Genomic DNA, 14,776 nt, shown 5'->3' with positions numbered 1-14,776 from the left:
ACTGTATAATGTTCGCGAACGTATGGAGAGCGCCATCATCGCTCAGCGACTAAGCTAAATTATGATTAAAAAAAAACATTCTGTTACTATAGGACTAACAATACAAGGCCGGCAATGTCTGGTCTTTGATCTAATTATACCAAGATGTATCTTATAGGTATCCAAACATGACAAAGATATCGAGAAGTTTTTCTGAACTAAACTAAATGAGGCGACAACAAACCCGTTTTCCGTGAAACGCATAACCCAAGCTACCTATATTCTTTAGATACCTACCTCTATAGTCTTTCAGTGTAACTTTATTTAGCTGATTTTGAATCATCTTTTAAATGCCTTCCCAGTATTTATATTCAATCTTTACTTAGAACGCATAATTACTGTGCTAGATACTAGTGCCCATGGCAGGCACGAGATAATTGACTTAAGCGACAGTTCCTCTGTAATTGGATAATGAAATCGCGCTGGCACCTGCGAGATCGTAATTGCAAATCGAGGATACTCATCAACCTTATTGAATTGTATGTATCTCGATGGCAATACTGTTCCATTTATTAACGACTAATGAAGGACGGATTTTACGAGAAATTGATATTCTAGTAGCCTATATAGCAGTTAAAATGGAGTACGGTTTTAAACCAAAACTCCGATATGCTATCTCCGTTTCTTTCTCAATCACTTTCATGATATTTCACTTTTATCTGTAGCTGAATGTACACCTTATGCGGATTAGCGCCACTTGAAGTCGCGCTAGATGTATGAAGTCGCGCGCGAGAACACAAGTTGTGACAGATCGCCTACTTATTCCGCAATTCCTGAACAGCATTCGAGATCCCCACCCGATTTCAAAATGTACCTAATCATACCAAAATCATAGATATAACAAAATCTTATTTCATAAATAAGAAAGAATCTTTAAAACGGATATTAAATAATTTGAAAGCGTTCCTAAGACGTGAACTCTTAGCTTGATTTCCTGGTATGGTATCAGGCTAACTCGCTTGAATTCTGAGACCGCTCGGCGGAAAATCCTCGGAGATTGCTCAAATTCAGTCAGACCGGTGGCTTAGAATACTAATGCTACTTCAACTGCGACGTTTCATCTCATAATAGACAAATTACGGAAACATGTGTCGGCAAATTTATAAATGATAGGAATACTTATATGAAAGAAATAGAAAATATATTACCTATCAGTTTTTTGAGTTGTAAAAACATAGATTCAACGTAGGTACACAATTGACCGTACCATAAAAACCAACAATAACCAGTAATTAAAATGATAATCATCTGAGCGATCTAATGCAAATATTGACCTGGAATAAAACAAGCCGCAGCTGAAACTGCTTTATGCAACCGCAGTACTTAAACGTAACAGCCAATAAAGAAAGTAATGCTCACGTGCCACCAGCCAGACCAATAAAACCCCGAAAGAAATTAAACGCTAGTTCCGACAGCGTTCCGAGGATTTTTCTTTTTATCAAAGCTTATTGTCGTCCACCACATAGCGTAATGTTCAGGCGCCCCGCACGCATGCCTATCAAAGTTTGAATGACCAAAGGTCAACAGTTCCACATTGTCACATCGTGTGCCTTGTTTGAATAATTAATATTACTCGATAGTAAAACGTAATTATACTTTTATGGTAGACCGTGTCATTCACGAAGACGAGTGCTTGGTTCATAGTAAATATTGTCATGCAATTAAAGGTTAGATTTGTCAAATTCACTAAATAGTAAGTAGTTCTATAGTATACTTTATACCTCCTAAAAATCGGTCTGCAACGCTTCTAAACTTTTTACAGTGACAGAGTTAAAGATAATGCATTCTAAAGAGGTCCAAAATACATTAGAAATTAGCATAAAGCAGCTTGTGCAATTAGAATCGAGGTGCTCCCCGATTCTAATTATACAAGTATGAAGTATAAGAGCTCGCTCTGGGACACATTATGATCCAACCACGTAGGCCTTTAAACTAAATGAGGCGACAATACACGATGCGGTAATCACGGGCACACAGGAAGGAAACTTGTAAAAGCTCCGCTGTGCTGTGCGCTATAGGTACTTATTTGGTTTTACAGCGAAAGTCTAAGCCGATGGCGGCTTCGTAACAGACTTAGCCATAAAAGAACCTATTTTCCAACTTCAGTGTCCTAATTTACCTTATACTTAATTTCAAAATTGTGATATTAGCATGGTTCCTGGTAAAATGGCACATACTCCTGTGTTGGAGGCCGAGACTTATTTTTTGGTGTTGTCAATCAATTAGTTGTTACTTACTACATTGATATAGTTTTTAAATGCTAAATTAATGTTTGAAAAGTGACATGGGTAATAATGTGTATGTATGTAAATACATAACGCAAAGTAAGCTCACAATGACCAACCATTATGAAGCCATAATGACTGAACCATGTCGGCTTCAAAATTGCCATTCATTTTACGATACTTAATCGTCTGTAATTGTAGCCCAAAATGGTCTTACTCGTAAAATGTCATGTGAGTCATGTCATACGCTGTGATGTGATCCAGCGATGAATCAAATGGTTTGTGATATAATATGATCGCAATAAACTGGCAACCAATGTGTATTCCAGGGGCCCATTTCTCAAAACTGAAAGTTACAAGTTACAAACGGAAGTCTCTTTCCAACTTTTTATTTTCAGCTTCATATTAGACAGTGACTACCACTTGTAAATTGTAACTTGCAGCTTCGGGAAACGAAAAAATTAATCACCAAACAATTGAGTAAGTACCACCTTACTTGCGGCACTAGCTGTACGGTTGAGTTCACTAACATCTTAACAAGCCAACATGTCAAAAATATGTTAACATTAACAGTGTTAACACTTCTCTAAGAGAACTGACAATAGATTTTATACACATATTTGGAATATTGGCTTGAAAAGATGTCTGGGCATTTTCGCGACAAAAGATTCAAAAACTTTTTTTTTTGTAAAATAGGTAAATTTAATGTTTTTCCTACTCAGAATCACGAGCCCTCTCCAACCTACTAAGCTGAAAAAAGCATCCCAATTTAATTTTTTCCACTTTGTTACCATTTTTCAAACACTTTGTACAACGGTTACAAAGTGGAAAGTTTCCAAAATAATAGAAAATTTGGTACCATTTATTTTAATTCTTATTTTTAGTCATAAAACGAAAAAAGGGCTCGTGATTCTGAGTAGGAGAAACATAAAATTTACCTACCTTAGAAAAAATATGTTGATGATTCTTCTCGTGAAAATGACCGTCTGTGAAATCGTTTGTACAGTCAAGTGCGAAAATAAGGGCTTATATACATCTCACTCATCCCGTAGCATGTCTACATACATGTAGCATGTTACTCCGGTAATACGAATAAGAGCATAGTTTCAGACTATTTGTTCGATACATATTATTGCACTGGACTGTACTAGACAGAAATCCCAAAATCACCGCAAATATTAATAATATCGTATTTTCACGAAGGTCGGTTATTCCTCCCGACATTGAATTAATTCCACGCCATCGACTCGTTATCGGCGACGGTGCCTGGCTAACTTTATTTGGATGAACCTAACTTTGATATGACTTATTGTCTTCTGATTATTTTTGTTTAGTTATGAATCGTATCGTTATCTAACTTTCCATGTTATTTTATGTAAGGTGCATTAGGGTAATTCCGAATGACAGAAATGCTCGGATAATTCTGAAAGGGGAATCTTGATATGATGGAAATAATGGTGATATTTATGCGACTTTCGTAATTAGACGACTTTCGGAATTACCCTAATGCACTTATATATTATTATATATATGTTATGATTATATTATGTTATATACATGTAATATTTTTTTATATATCTGATTTGTAAGAAAATAACCCGACTTACAAGTTAATTTGAGTTTAACGATTTCTGATTATTGGTGTAGATTAATAGATCCCATCAAAAACAAAACTTGTAAAAACACCAAGTCTCGCAACTCAGTTCTTCTGGCGTAAAAAGAGTTGAGATCCCTTTAATACTAAGTCGGTTAATTTATTCAGTCCCTACTTAAAGGACCTTCTGCCGTAAGTTATTACGTAGTTTACCTATAGCTAACCTAATAATATCTTATAACGACCATATCAATATTAAATATATTTCATGTTTTAAAGAAAATGGACTGATTTGGCAATCGCATGATACAATTTTGTCAACGGTGTAAATTGCGATTGCCAAGTCAGTCCATTTTCTTTAAATGCACACACGAACTCGTTTCAGTGCAACTGTTGGTAAAATTATGAAGGGGTTGTCAGCCTATTCGTCCAGACCACAATGGAACCCATATTCCATAGTTGAATTATACGACTCCCACCATGTAAGGAAATGGGTTAGTGAGAATTTCAACCCATCACGACATCGGGTATCTGTATAAATTTACATAGACAGGTACACGGATTTATTTACTGTAAATCAACTGCAAATATAACTTGGTAATCCCATATATTGATATGAGATTACAAAGTTATTTATGCAATTGGTGTATCTGAAAACCTGGAATGAAATTGCAACATTTTTTCATTTTTGTGTGATTTATATACTAAACACTAACTGTATTCTAAATTTGAAGCTTCCAAGTGCACTAGAAGTGTCTTATTATCATTGATGATCGTGTGTCAGTCAGCCAGTGAGTGACAAAACTAAGAAACTTTGGCTAGTAATTATTCCTAAACTATTGGTTCAAATTTAATGAAATTTGGAATATACCGAGTTAATACAATGAAAATTGGTGCTGAAAATTGAAGCTTCTAGTTTTATCCAGAACGGAGTAACAGGGGGTTGAAAATGGTCTGAAATGCTTCGAGAAAAGGATGGTACGGCCGTGCCTCTTTTTGCTCGACTTGGCGGGGGCACTGCCGTGCCCCCAGATAAGTTTCAAACAGCCCTTCAGTTTTGAAGATATTTTACATAAACTGAAATAGATACACTAAAGAAAAAGCAATCAAGCCCACTCCAGCCTTCAGACTTCAGATATAACATACTAGAGAAATTTCGACGGGTACAGGCAACCAATTGGAACCCTAGGCCACTGTACAACTATGCCATAGTGACATTATAAATCAGATTGTAAGAAATCTCTTACTGCTTGTCATTTTGACATGGTTGTAGAGTAGCCTGGGGTTCCAATTGGTTGACTGTACCTCGGCGGTCGAGGTGGTGTAACGGTAAGCCGCGATAGCCGCGATAGCTAGACACCCGGGTTCGATTCCCGGCTTCGTCACCAGTGGGCTTGATCGATATTTCTTTAGTGTATCGTATTTATTTCAGTTTATAATTTATATATAGTAGTGTTACTACTAAAAAAACAAATAAAATAAAAATCATAATTTGATTTGTTCCCTACTTCGATATTTTACATAATTACTTACATTAGTAATTAATCATTGTAAAAAATAACATAACCGAAAAAAGCGGAAGCCTTTCCCTTTAGTACCTAATAATTATTAGGTACCTAGCATATATGTATGAGCACCTACGGGTGGCATGGCAACCATGGTCGGCATCACGCATGTGACACCCCTTGAGTTGCAGGCGTCCATAGGTTACGGTGACCGCTTTCCATCAGGCGGACAGTATACCTGTTTGCCACCGACGTGGTATATAAAAAAACCCCTTGTTCCTCGTAGATATCCAAGTATGATAACTGGTTTTGTATGAGGAAAAATAATTCTTCTTAGCTAACTGGGTTATGAAACTTATGAAATAGGATTTTTTTTCTTTGTAGAAAGAAATCCATTATTTTTTGCAGTTTTCTACGAAGAATATTTTTTCTTCTTTGCTTACCCGGTTATGAAATGTTTTTTTTTCCTCATAGAAAACCATTATTGTTTGCAGTTTTCTATGAAGAACTTTTCTTCTTCCTGATTTTTTTTTTTGCAGTTTTCTCCTCTAAATATAAAAAATATTGGTGGTGGAGGCCTCCATTAGAAGAATTCAATTTTTTACACATTATTCCACATTTTCATCTTTATGTATAACTTATTATTCAATTTATTGATATTTTTCAAACCATTATTGTATGCAGTTTTCTACGAAGATAGTATGGCTTTTTTCTTCTTAGCTATACCCGGTTATGAAAACTGCAAAAAATAATGGATTTCTACGAGGAACAAGGGAAATTATAATATATCCTATTCTATATGTATGTATAACGCCCTGCACATAGTTAAAACTTACTATATTTGGAAGCATGGTCGCGCGATAGACGATAAAATAGCAGGCCGGGGACACTGCGGGTGATTTTTTGATGCGGGACACGGATATCGCACTATTGGTAAGTGCGATAGGGACGGCCTGATATTTTATCGTCTATCGCGCGACCATGCTTCCCGTGCTGGGCAGACGTCTCGACTATCCTTAGAAAGCGGCACATCTTCATATTATTTACTGAAGCTGACCATGCCAATTACCTTGACAGGGTCCAGTAAAAATGTATACTTTCTATTATGTAGTAGATAGTTGAACCTAAAAATATTGCTGGAACTTTACGATAAGATTCTCCGCAGCCTTCTAGGTTCAACAGAAGGGTTTGAATATACGTAATGACCCAACTCCCCCCATTTAATGATCTAGTTTCAAGTCATCCATTACCTTTTGAAGATAATACATATATGTCGATACAACTATTACGAATTTAAATGACAGTAATCTCTGTATTTACCGAGTCTTAGGTTAAATATTTAAGCGCCGGTTTTGTTACACATGGTAATTAAAGCTCACTAATTACAAACTTAAACAAACGTTTAAGTAACTCCCTTTACACCCAGAGTCGTAATGTCGCGTGTGTTTCGCTGTGTCAAACGATGATACATATTACATAAAAAAGTACAGCATCCTACTCTGGAGGGCACTCTTATTTATTTTTAATGTAAATTTTTACTATTATAAAATAAATAATGAGAAAATTTATCCACCGGTAAACTTTTCAGAACATTAGTTGTCAAGTTATATAATAAAGATAGTAAGTTACAAACGTGTTAAACTTGATTGCATTGATACGATTTACATGCAATTAAAATTGGTTTCCCAGAAATATTCCTTGTATTCAAACCAACGTTCTATTAATTATTTCCGTTGACCGCCTTTCCAACGTATTCTTTCCCAGCTCCGTACATCAAGTTTATGAATGAACGTAATCATAGAACGGGTATCAATCAGCCGCTCAATGAACCCCCTCAAATAATAAAGAGTAATTACGAATATTAGACTCACCTACGAGTAATTAGGTCAAGTCCGGTTATCTGTTGGGATTCGCTTACGGGCACTGGTAGCGCGAGTGGACACGAGAAATGGGCAACGAGGGGGGTGCCTTCTGAAATACTGAAGGGAAAATCGGCGGTACGGCGCACGTCGTAGGGATATTGATTTGGGCGGCAACAACCCGCCGACAGCGCCCTCCCGCTCCGTGACACGCCGCAAATCCTAGTTTAACGCAACTTGCCGGCAGATGGCGATTTTTCATGAAAAGTTTAGAGGGATAAAGTTAGATGTCTGGAAAAGTTTTGTGCTTTCCCAAACTCGTTTCGAAGAAAGTTTTGGAACCAATTTTTAACAAACAGAGACGTTTGCTTATTAAAGCTTTGGAATATTTAAATTGACTTACTTCTAAATTTCTCTTTTGTTATTTACTTATTTACCAATTATGTTCATAATTTTATTGTTTAAAACTTCTTGGAATGTTCCTAAATGTATTATGGTAATACTTTAATAATTTAATTTAAATTAGATATGTCAGTTGAGTTGGGATATGCTTAAAAGTACAGCCAAACAGAAGGAATTATAACATTATCAAGATATATAGACACCTGTATATTATGTGTTATATTTTGATCATAGTTGTGCCCGGTACATTTGATCTATTTGTATAGGTAATTATTTACTTTAGGAGCATTAATTTTGTATGAAATCTGTTTCTCGTTCTGAATTTTCATAATTATTAGAAACCGAAATAAATGAAACGCAGCATAGATATGACTAAGATACATCGAATTGTGAAAAACATATTTCTAACATTCATCCTCTCTTGTCTTAACATTTCACCGAATCTTTTAGTATAACTCAATGAAAAAAAGAAAACGAGAAAACATGTAGGTACCTTAGGTATTTTAACTTAAACATTTGTAGTGTAAATACTTTATCTGACAACTTAGCATAAACTTAATAGATATTACAACTAATTAATTTACAATAAGTAAGTAAGTAAGTAAATATTCTTTATTGCACCACAACACCTAATATTAACATACGTTAATCTGTATACAATCTCAGCATATGCATCTTAAATAGCGGCATTTAAGAATAAACGCGTTGAAATCTAGCGCAGCATAAAAACCTCGTAGACGGCTACGAGATTTTAGGGCGCTACCACATTTGGCGATTTGCGAGCGAGGCTAGCGAGTTTATGTGATTGTGACCAGTGATTGACCAGTGGCGAACTCATTGCTCGCTCGTGACGTGACGGCTCGTGGCGAAGACGTTGCGCACTCGCAATGAAGTCAACGGTAACTCACAGCGCGCTCGCCTCGCTCGCAACTCGCCTAATGTGAAAGCATAAGGTGCTTTCAAGCCACAACAATAAACTTTAAGTAAAACCCATTTTATAGCTTTCGTCTTTATAGCACATTAGCCTGGATGAACCCTTTCAAACTTTATTTAATTTCATTTGAAAGGAGTAGAGTAAGTAGTAGAGTTTTATGTTGGTTTTAAAAGCCTATTTATTATCTCGTTGAGTTCTACATTTATTTTTTTTATAATATTACTGGTGCTACTTGATTCTAATTTATTTTACATAATATACAATTTACACCACGACGGTGGTAAGCAAACTAATGAAAAATGGTAAAACACCTACCAGAGCTTACAGTAAAGCGTAGAAATTATAAATAATATAAATATTATTTTCCATATCTGGGGATCGATTTTTGAATTTCGAACGCACAAATTCGCCGTTCCAAAGTCTGTGGAATACGACGTAATGCTGTTTTTGAAAAAGGACGGATAGTCTTTTTAAAACTATGTAGTGTTAATGACCACTCGTTTTCGATTCTGTTAGTAGAATTTAAATCGCTAGTAGTGGAGATATTATTGAACGAATTTCACGAAATTGATTTGCCGAGATTCAAAAATCGCCCCCTGAACCTGAACTTTCATTGATAATTTTTTTCTCTAATATAAAATAATAAAACTTAGAAATAGAGTGAATAGAATAGACTGAGTACCCAAAACTTGTATTAAATTATTGATTTTATTAGCTCAAATCATTGTTGCAAAAATTGAGTTTTGTTTTTGAAGTGAAGAACACATAAATGACATAAGTAATCCCTTTAAATTATTCCTTTAAAAATAAATGATAGCAAATTTTAGTGAAACCAAAAAACCCGCGAAGACTCGCCTCGTCCCAAGGCTAACTCTAAAGTAGGAAAAAAGGTAGAACAGGATAATCAGATGGGTCTGGTACCTGGCGCGCAGTTGTGTGCGTCCGTGTCCGTACGCACTGCCCGTGTGTGCGTGTGTCGTAACCGCTGCGCCCGCGCGGCGTTGCGTGCCGCGCGCGTGCACACTGGAGCCTAAAAAGACGGTTATTTTTAACGGCTGCATTTGAACAAAGTTAGAAATTACCTGTATGTAAGATATGGATCGGATGTCAGTGTCAGAAATGTTCGTTTGGAGAAATGTTTGACATTAACATATCGGATTCATATCGTGCTTAGCTAAAGCATTTTTTAAATATATTTAAAGTTCATATTCGGCAGTACTACATATTAAACGTCAAATAAACTACTGGACTTTAACGTAGAATGTAAGCAACAATAAATCCAGTTGCAGTACGCCATAGCGAAAAGAAAAGATACTTACATCCAAAATATAGCTAAAAGGAAAGGAATAAGCAGTTTATGAACTGAGAACAACACTGCTAAGTTAACGTACCTAAAGTCAACTTACTGCAATAATAATACATGTATGTAATGGATTTACTGTCTTAAATCAAACTTCATAAGGTTTGAAGCAGTTTAGAGAACTTACTCGTCTCTGAAAAAAAAACGTCTTTAGATGGCAACAGCAATGCTGAGGAAATACCTAAGTGAATTAGTAGTTAGGCAATCTATATCAAGTTCCGCAACCAGTGAATACAAAGGTTAAATGATTATTTGTCTTAACAAATATTGATTGACTGTTTATTAATAAACGTCCCTCTGCGTCCAGGTTTAAAATAATGAACCAATTTATCCAAATATATAATTAAATTGAGTAAGATTGTCAAAAGGTATAGGTAATCCAAGGACTTGGCCGGACTCTAGATCGAAATTACTGTGAGAAGGAGCATGGAAGAGAACAATCTCTCACCAGACCTGATGACGAAGTCCGGGCAAAGTGAAGAAGATTGAGTAGCAAAGTGAACCCTGCACTAGGCTGGGAAAATGCTGAGTTGAACAAGAAGATAATTAAGAGATATTTTCTGCTATTTTTTTACTATGATATCTAATTAGCTATTTTATAAACATAACTTAGAATAACTATACTATTATAATATCTTTCAGATTAAGAAAGATAATCTTCTACCTAGCACTGTAAATGTACCTTGAAATTTTAGTAAAATATTTTTACACAGCTGCTTTGTTTCACGTAAAAGGGGGGCTAAATATAACGAACGTAATGAAACTGTAACTCATTTCTTTAACCTTTACCGTTTACAAAACCAAAAAAGTCTTTGAGCCTTTTCATGAGAATTTCCTGCATGTAGGTATTTTTAAAAAAGTCTGCGATGAAACCCCGGTTCATGCAAATGCCTTTCCTCCCAGAAATACGGTAAAGACGTGACTGGGAGCGGCATTTTTATTTTAGCCGACATCGCTGCCATCATTATACTAAGTAGATTCGTCCTCTTGTGTTAAGGACTCTTGCTCCTTTGTACTTCAAGGTTTGCGGCTTGAAGTATTACTTACTCGTACAACATCCTTTAGATATTTATTTCATCTATTGTTGTGACAAGTAATTTCAGATCATGGCTATGATATATAACTGTTGACTACTTTTACATTGATTCTTACATTTCTAAACCTAACTATTTCATCTATTTCTAACTCTACCAATTTACTTACAAATTTTTTTGATTTTTATTTACAAATATACTTATTCAAAATGTTATGCAGGGAGTTCTAGTGAACATATACAAAACTCTTTTTCCTAGGCAATAAACGTAATAAAAAAAGAGGGAAAGCGGAAACTACCTACGTGACAATAATTAAACTAGGTACATAAAAGACTCGATTAGTATTGTATAGTTTGCCAGTAAATAAAAACAAAGTAAAATAACTGGAAACCATCAGTGAAGAAAACCTTGCATGTAAACGCGGCCTCCCACAGAAAGTAAAGTTTGTTGTTCTCAGTCGGAGGCTCCGCGCGCAGTGGCGCCCTGACCCGCACGGCGACCGAACGCCATGCCGATGCCGCGCTAACCTGTGTAGTGACAAGCTGTCAAGTGTCAACATGTGGTTCTATGGGACGTGTGTCCTCGCCAGCGTCCTGCTGGCGACCGTGCACTCACAGGTATTCTATTGTTTACTTTCCTGCCCAACGGGCAACACTTTATCAATAGTCCGCTCTATGTGTCAGAGCAATATTGCCGTGCAAGATTTTTGATGCCGTTGTCTGACGAAGTGTACAACACAAAAGTTATTTCTGTGTTGTTAAACTACCTTGAAGTTATGTCTGTAAAAGTCGTTAAAATATACTTGCCTAACATGAATGTTACAATCCCTAAAATGTATTATAAGTACATCGTAAACACGAGACAAACTTTTTATGGTGTTATTTCGGGAACAATAATAGGTAATACTATTAAAATCTTTTATTATCACAGATCTTGTTGATACAAGAGACTAGTAAGATTCTAATTTCATTTATTGAAGTAGGTGAAGGCAAACCGGGAGTACTTAATTAAGAAAAATGTGAACACTGATACATTAACACTGAAAATTAAAGAGAGAAAGCCCCATATTTACCAGAGCGTTTAGCGTAACCACAGGTTTTTATAAATTATCACTAGAATTAATGACTTCATACCATAATCACCGATACGACCTTGTTCCAATAACAAATGTCTATAAAAGTACTAAGGTATTTTTATTATATTTACGTCTTTCTGTATTATACATCAATATGTTATTCTATAATGTTGCGGTAACATTAACATGCTGAATGAATAAAACATTTTACCCAAGATATTACTGCAACAGAACATACCAATGGTATTTCTCAACAGCTGCTGGTCGTTTTTAGGACCTTGTCATTTTCGGAATTGATATATTCTGTATTTCATGCCACATTACTCGTTACTATGACAAAGTACTACGTGCAACTACGTCCGAAACCGACTGTACAATTTCACGACAAGTATGCAACATCTCTTATTGTAAGCATAGGTATTTTCGTTTAATTTTATTGTTACTAAGATCACGAATAGATAATTCGATAGTACTTATAGTTTTATTTCTCAGATGCTTGGCATTGCTCGTATGTTAATAAGGTAGGAAGGCTGATCAGTGCGGCTGAATAAATATCCGTACATAATTTATACGCCTCCGCACCGCATTGTTTAATATTCGTCCTTTGGGACCTGAGGCTTTGCAATATTCAATACGAGATGATCAGGGATAGGCTTGACAAACGAATAACTTAAGCCCCGGCAGTATTCACATCACTTTAAAATCAAAACTCTTCATATTCATTTGTTACTTCATAATATCTTGCACGGATATTTTGAACCGTTGAATCAAGATCATCTTGAAATAAAGAACCTTCAAAATATCTACACTCAAGAGATTAAATATTGGACCAAGAAATAACTTAATTATTTATATCAAACCCCAAATCAAAAAGGTACATTTTATCTTTATTGATTGTTTGTAGGTGACAAAGTTGACGATAACTTATAATACTTATTCTTGTCACAAAATTTTAAATCTTTAAAAGATCAATATCCTTGAACCTTTACTGAGAGTGTTGTAGTTCATAGTATATAATTATGTGCCTACTTGTCTTGTGTCAAGATATATACACTATCTGGTTCTTGTTTCCAACTTTTTTTGTATGTGTCCATTTTCTCATCATCATCAAAGGACAAGTCGGTACATAATACTCCATCACTGTCAGGCGGTTGCTGTCCGTCATCTTTAAAGTTGACAGGTAAATTACAGTTCTTAGATATCTGAGCCAAATCTTAAAAGACAAAATTAACAATCTATTACTAAGAAACAGGCCTATATAAATAATGCTAACCGGTTAGTTGATCTGACTCAACGTGTTAGATTTTCCTACCATAGCAATTAAAACAAATGCTCGAAATGTTTTTGCAATGCAGTAGCCCTGCCCCCAAAAGGCTTATAAGGCTGGCGGCTGACGCCAATGCCATGCCAATGCAGGCAGCAAGGCTACTCCTACGCATCCCACGCGAATTAAATACGATATTTGGATAGCAGACCTTCAAAATGTTGAAGGATCAATAACCATTATTCGTAGAAAGTTATAAAAGTAAAAGCGATTTTTTTTTCGAATAATAAATAAAGGAACGTAAATTCAAGGAAAGTCAAAATAAATACGAAGATAGGGTGTAAAATTATATATATTTGAAGGCTCGCTTTCACAATTTCATAAAACGCAATAACATCAAAATATTGTTAATTTACTGCAATCTTACTTAACTTAACACTGAACGCATTGTACAAGATAAACAAATTTACCAAGCAATAAGATTATGTAGTATGTGACTAGGTGCATATGTAATTGATTGATATAATGAAATGTCCGAATTCTGTAAGACGACAACGACATACTCACATAATAGGTACATGTGTAGGTACGAGTGCTTATTACAATAAACAAATGCCAATAAAAACATCATATATATTCAAGCAATTGTCACGGAAATAGGTAACATAGTGAATGACAAACAGTTCATTCATGGAAACATATGGTGAGTCGAAGTATTGAGTCATGGAGTAAACACGCTGCCTTAAGATATGACGCAAGGCAGTACAAATCTGCCCTGCCCACACCATACTTACTGAGGTACCTGTCAACTAAGGCCTTTTATGTGGAAAATGAAGATTGGCAGTAAAAACTTAAATTCTTTCTTTCGCTAACGTGTTCATATTGAACACAACACTGTATTGTGTCAGTAGAAAGTGGAAAGGTTCCCTAATGATTCATTTCACAAATTTTAGAAAAAATACATATACCTCTAGCTAATTGTCCAAGAGATTATATTTAGGTAATGTTATTGTCTAAGAGATTTTATATATGTTATGGTTGTGGTTATGTTATGGGCTCCGATTTCCCCACAGCCTACATTTACGATATGTATATGATATGTATTATGTACCTACTGTATATTTACCATCTTACATGCGTAAATTTTAGAGTAAGATTTTATCCTTTGCAAAATAACCCATAAGGTCCACTTGCACCAACGAAAATGGATGCTTAACCCACCATTTTATATGGAATTTAACAGATGACAGCTCACTAACCCTAAGTTAAGTGATTGGTGCAAGTGGGCCTAAGTAGATCATAATCAGATTAGATTTACGAAGTTTAAAATACCGTATTTTATTATATTGAATTTGGTAGCCCTATAGCTTTGTGTGTTATTTTACTGTAGGCCTAGCACATGATGGCCGCGGGAGTATTGTAACAGAACAAGCGTCTATGACGAGGAAATTGACTCGTTATTACATATAAAACTTACGGCGAATC

General features: G+C 35.5%; 2 protein-coding genes across 3 annotated transcripts in view; one reads left to right on the top strand and one right to left on the bottom strand.

Annotated features, from left to right (window-relative positions):
• The window catches only part of LOC125226516 (synapsin), a 148,690-nt gene extending 139,071 nt beyond the window's left edge, over positions 1–9,619 (bottom strand). The window contains exon 1 of the mRNA XM_048130499.1: positions 9,480–9,619. Within this exon, the coding sequence (XP_047986456.1) occupies positions 9,480–9,619 (140 nt within the window). The remainder of the gene's footprint in view (positions 1–9,479) is intronic.
• Positions 9,620–11,386: 1,767 nt separating this feature from the next.
• The window catches only part of LOC125226027, a 34,086-nt gene continuing 30,696 nt past the window's right edge, over positions 11,387–14,776 (top strand). For both annotated transcript variants that reach the window (XM_048129848.1, XM_048129847.1), the window contains exon 1: positions 11,387–11,569. In XM_048129848.1, coding sequence (XP_047985805.1) covers positions 11,510–11,569 — 60 coding nt within the window. In that variant the 5' untranslated portion in view covers positions 11,387–11,509. The remainder of the gene's footprint in view (positions 11,570–14,776) is intronic.

This window comes from Leguminivora glycinivorella, chromosome 5, assembly GCF_023078275.1.
Source record: "Leguminivora glycinivorella isolate SPB_JAAS2020 chromosome 5, LegGlyc_1.1, whole genome shotgun sequence".
Classification (NCBI taxonomy): domain Eukaryota; kingdom Metazoa; phylum Arthropoda; class Insecta; order Lepidoptera; family Tortricidae; genus Leguminivora; species Leguminivora glycinivorella.
The sequence above is the reverse complement of the archived record's forward strand: the minus strand, read 5'-3'. Positions and strand labels throughout refer to the sequence as shown.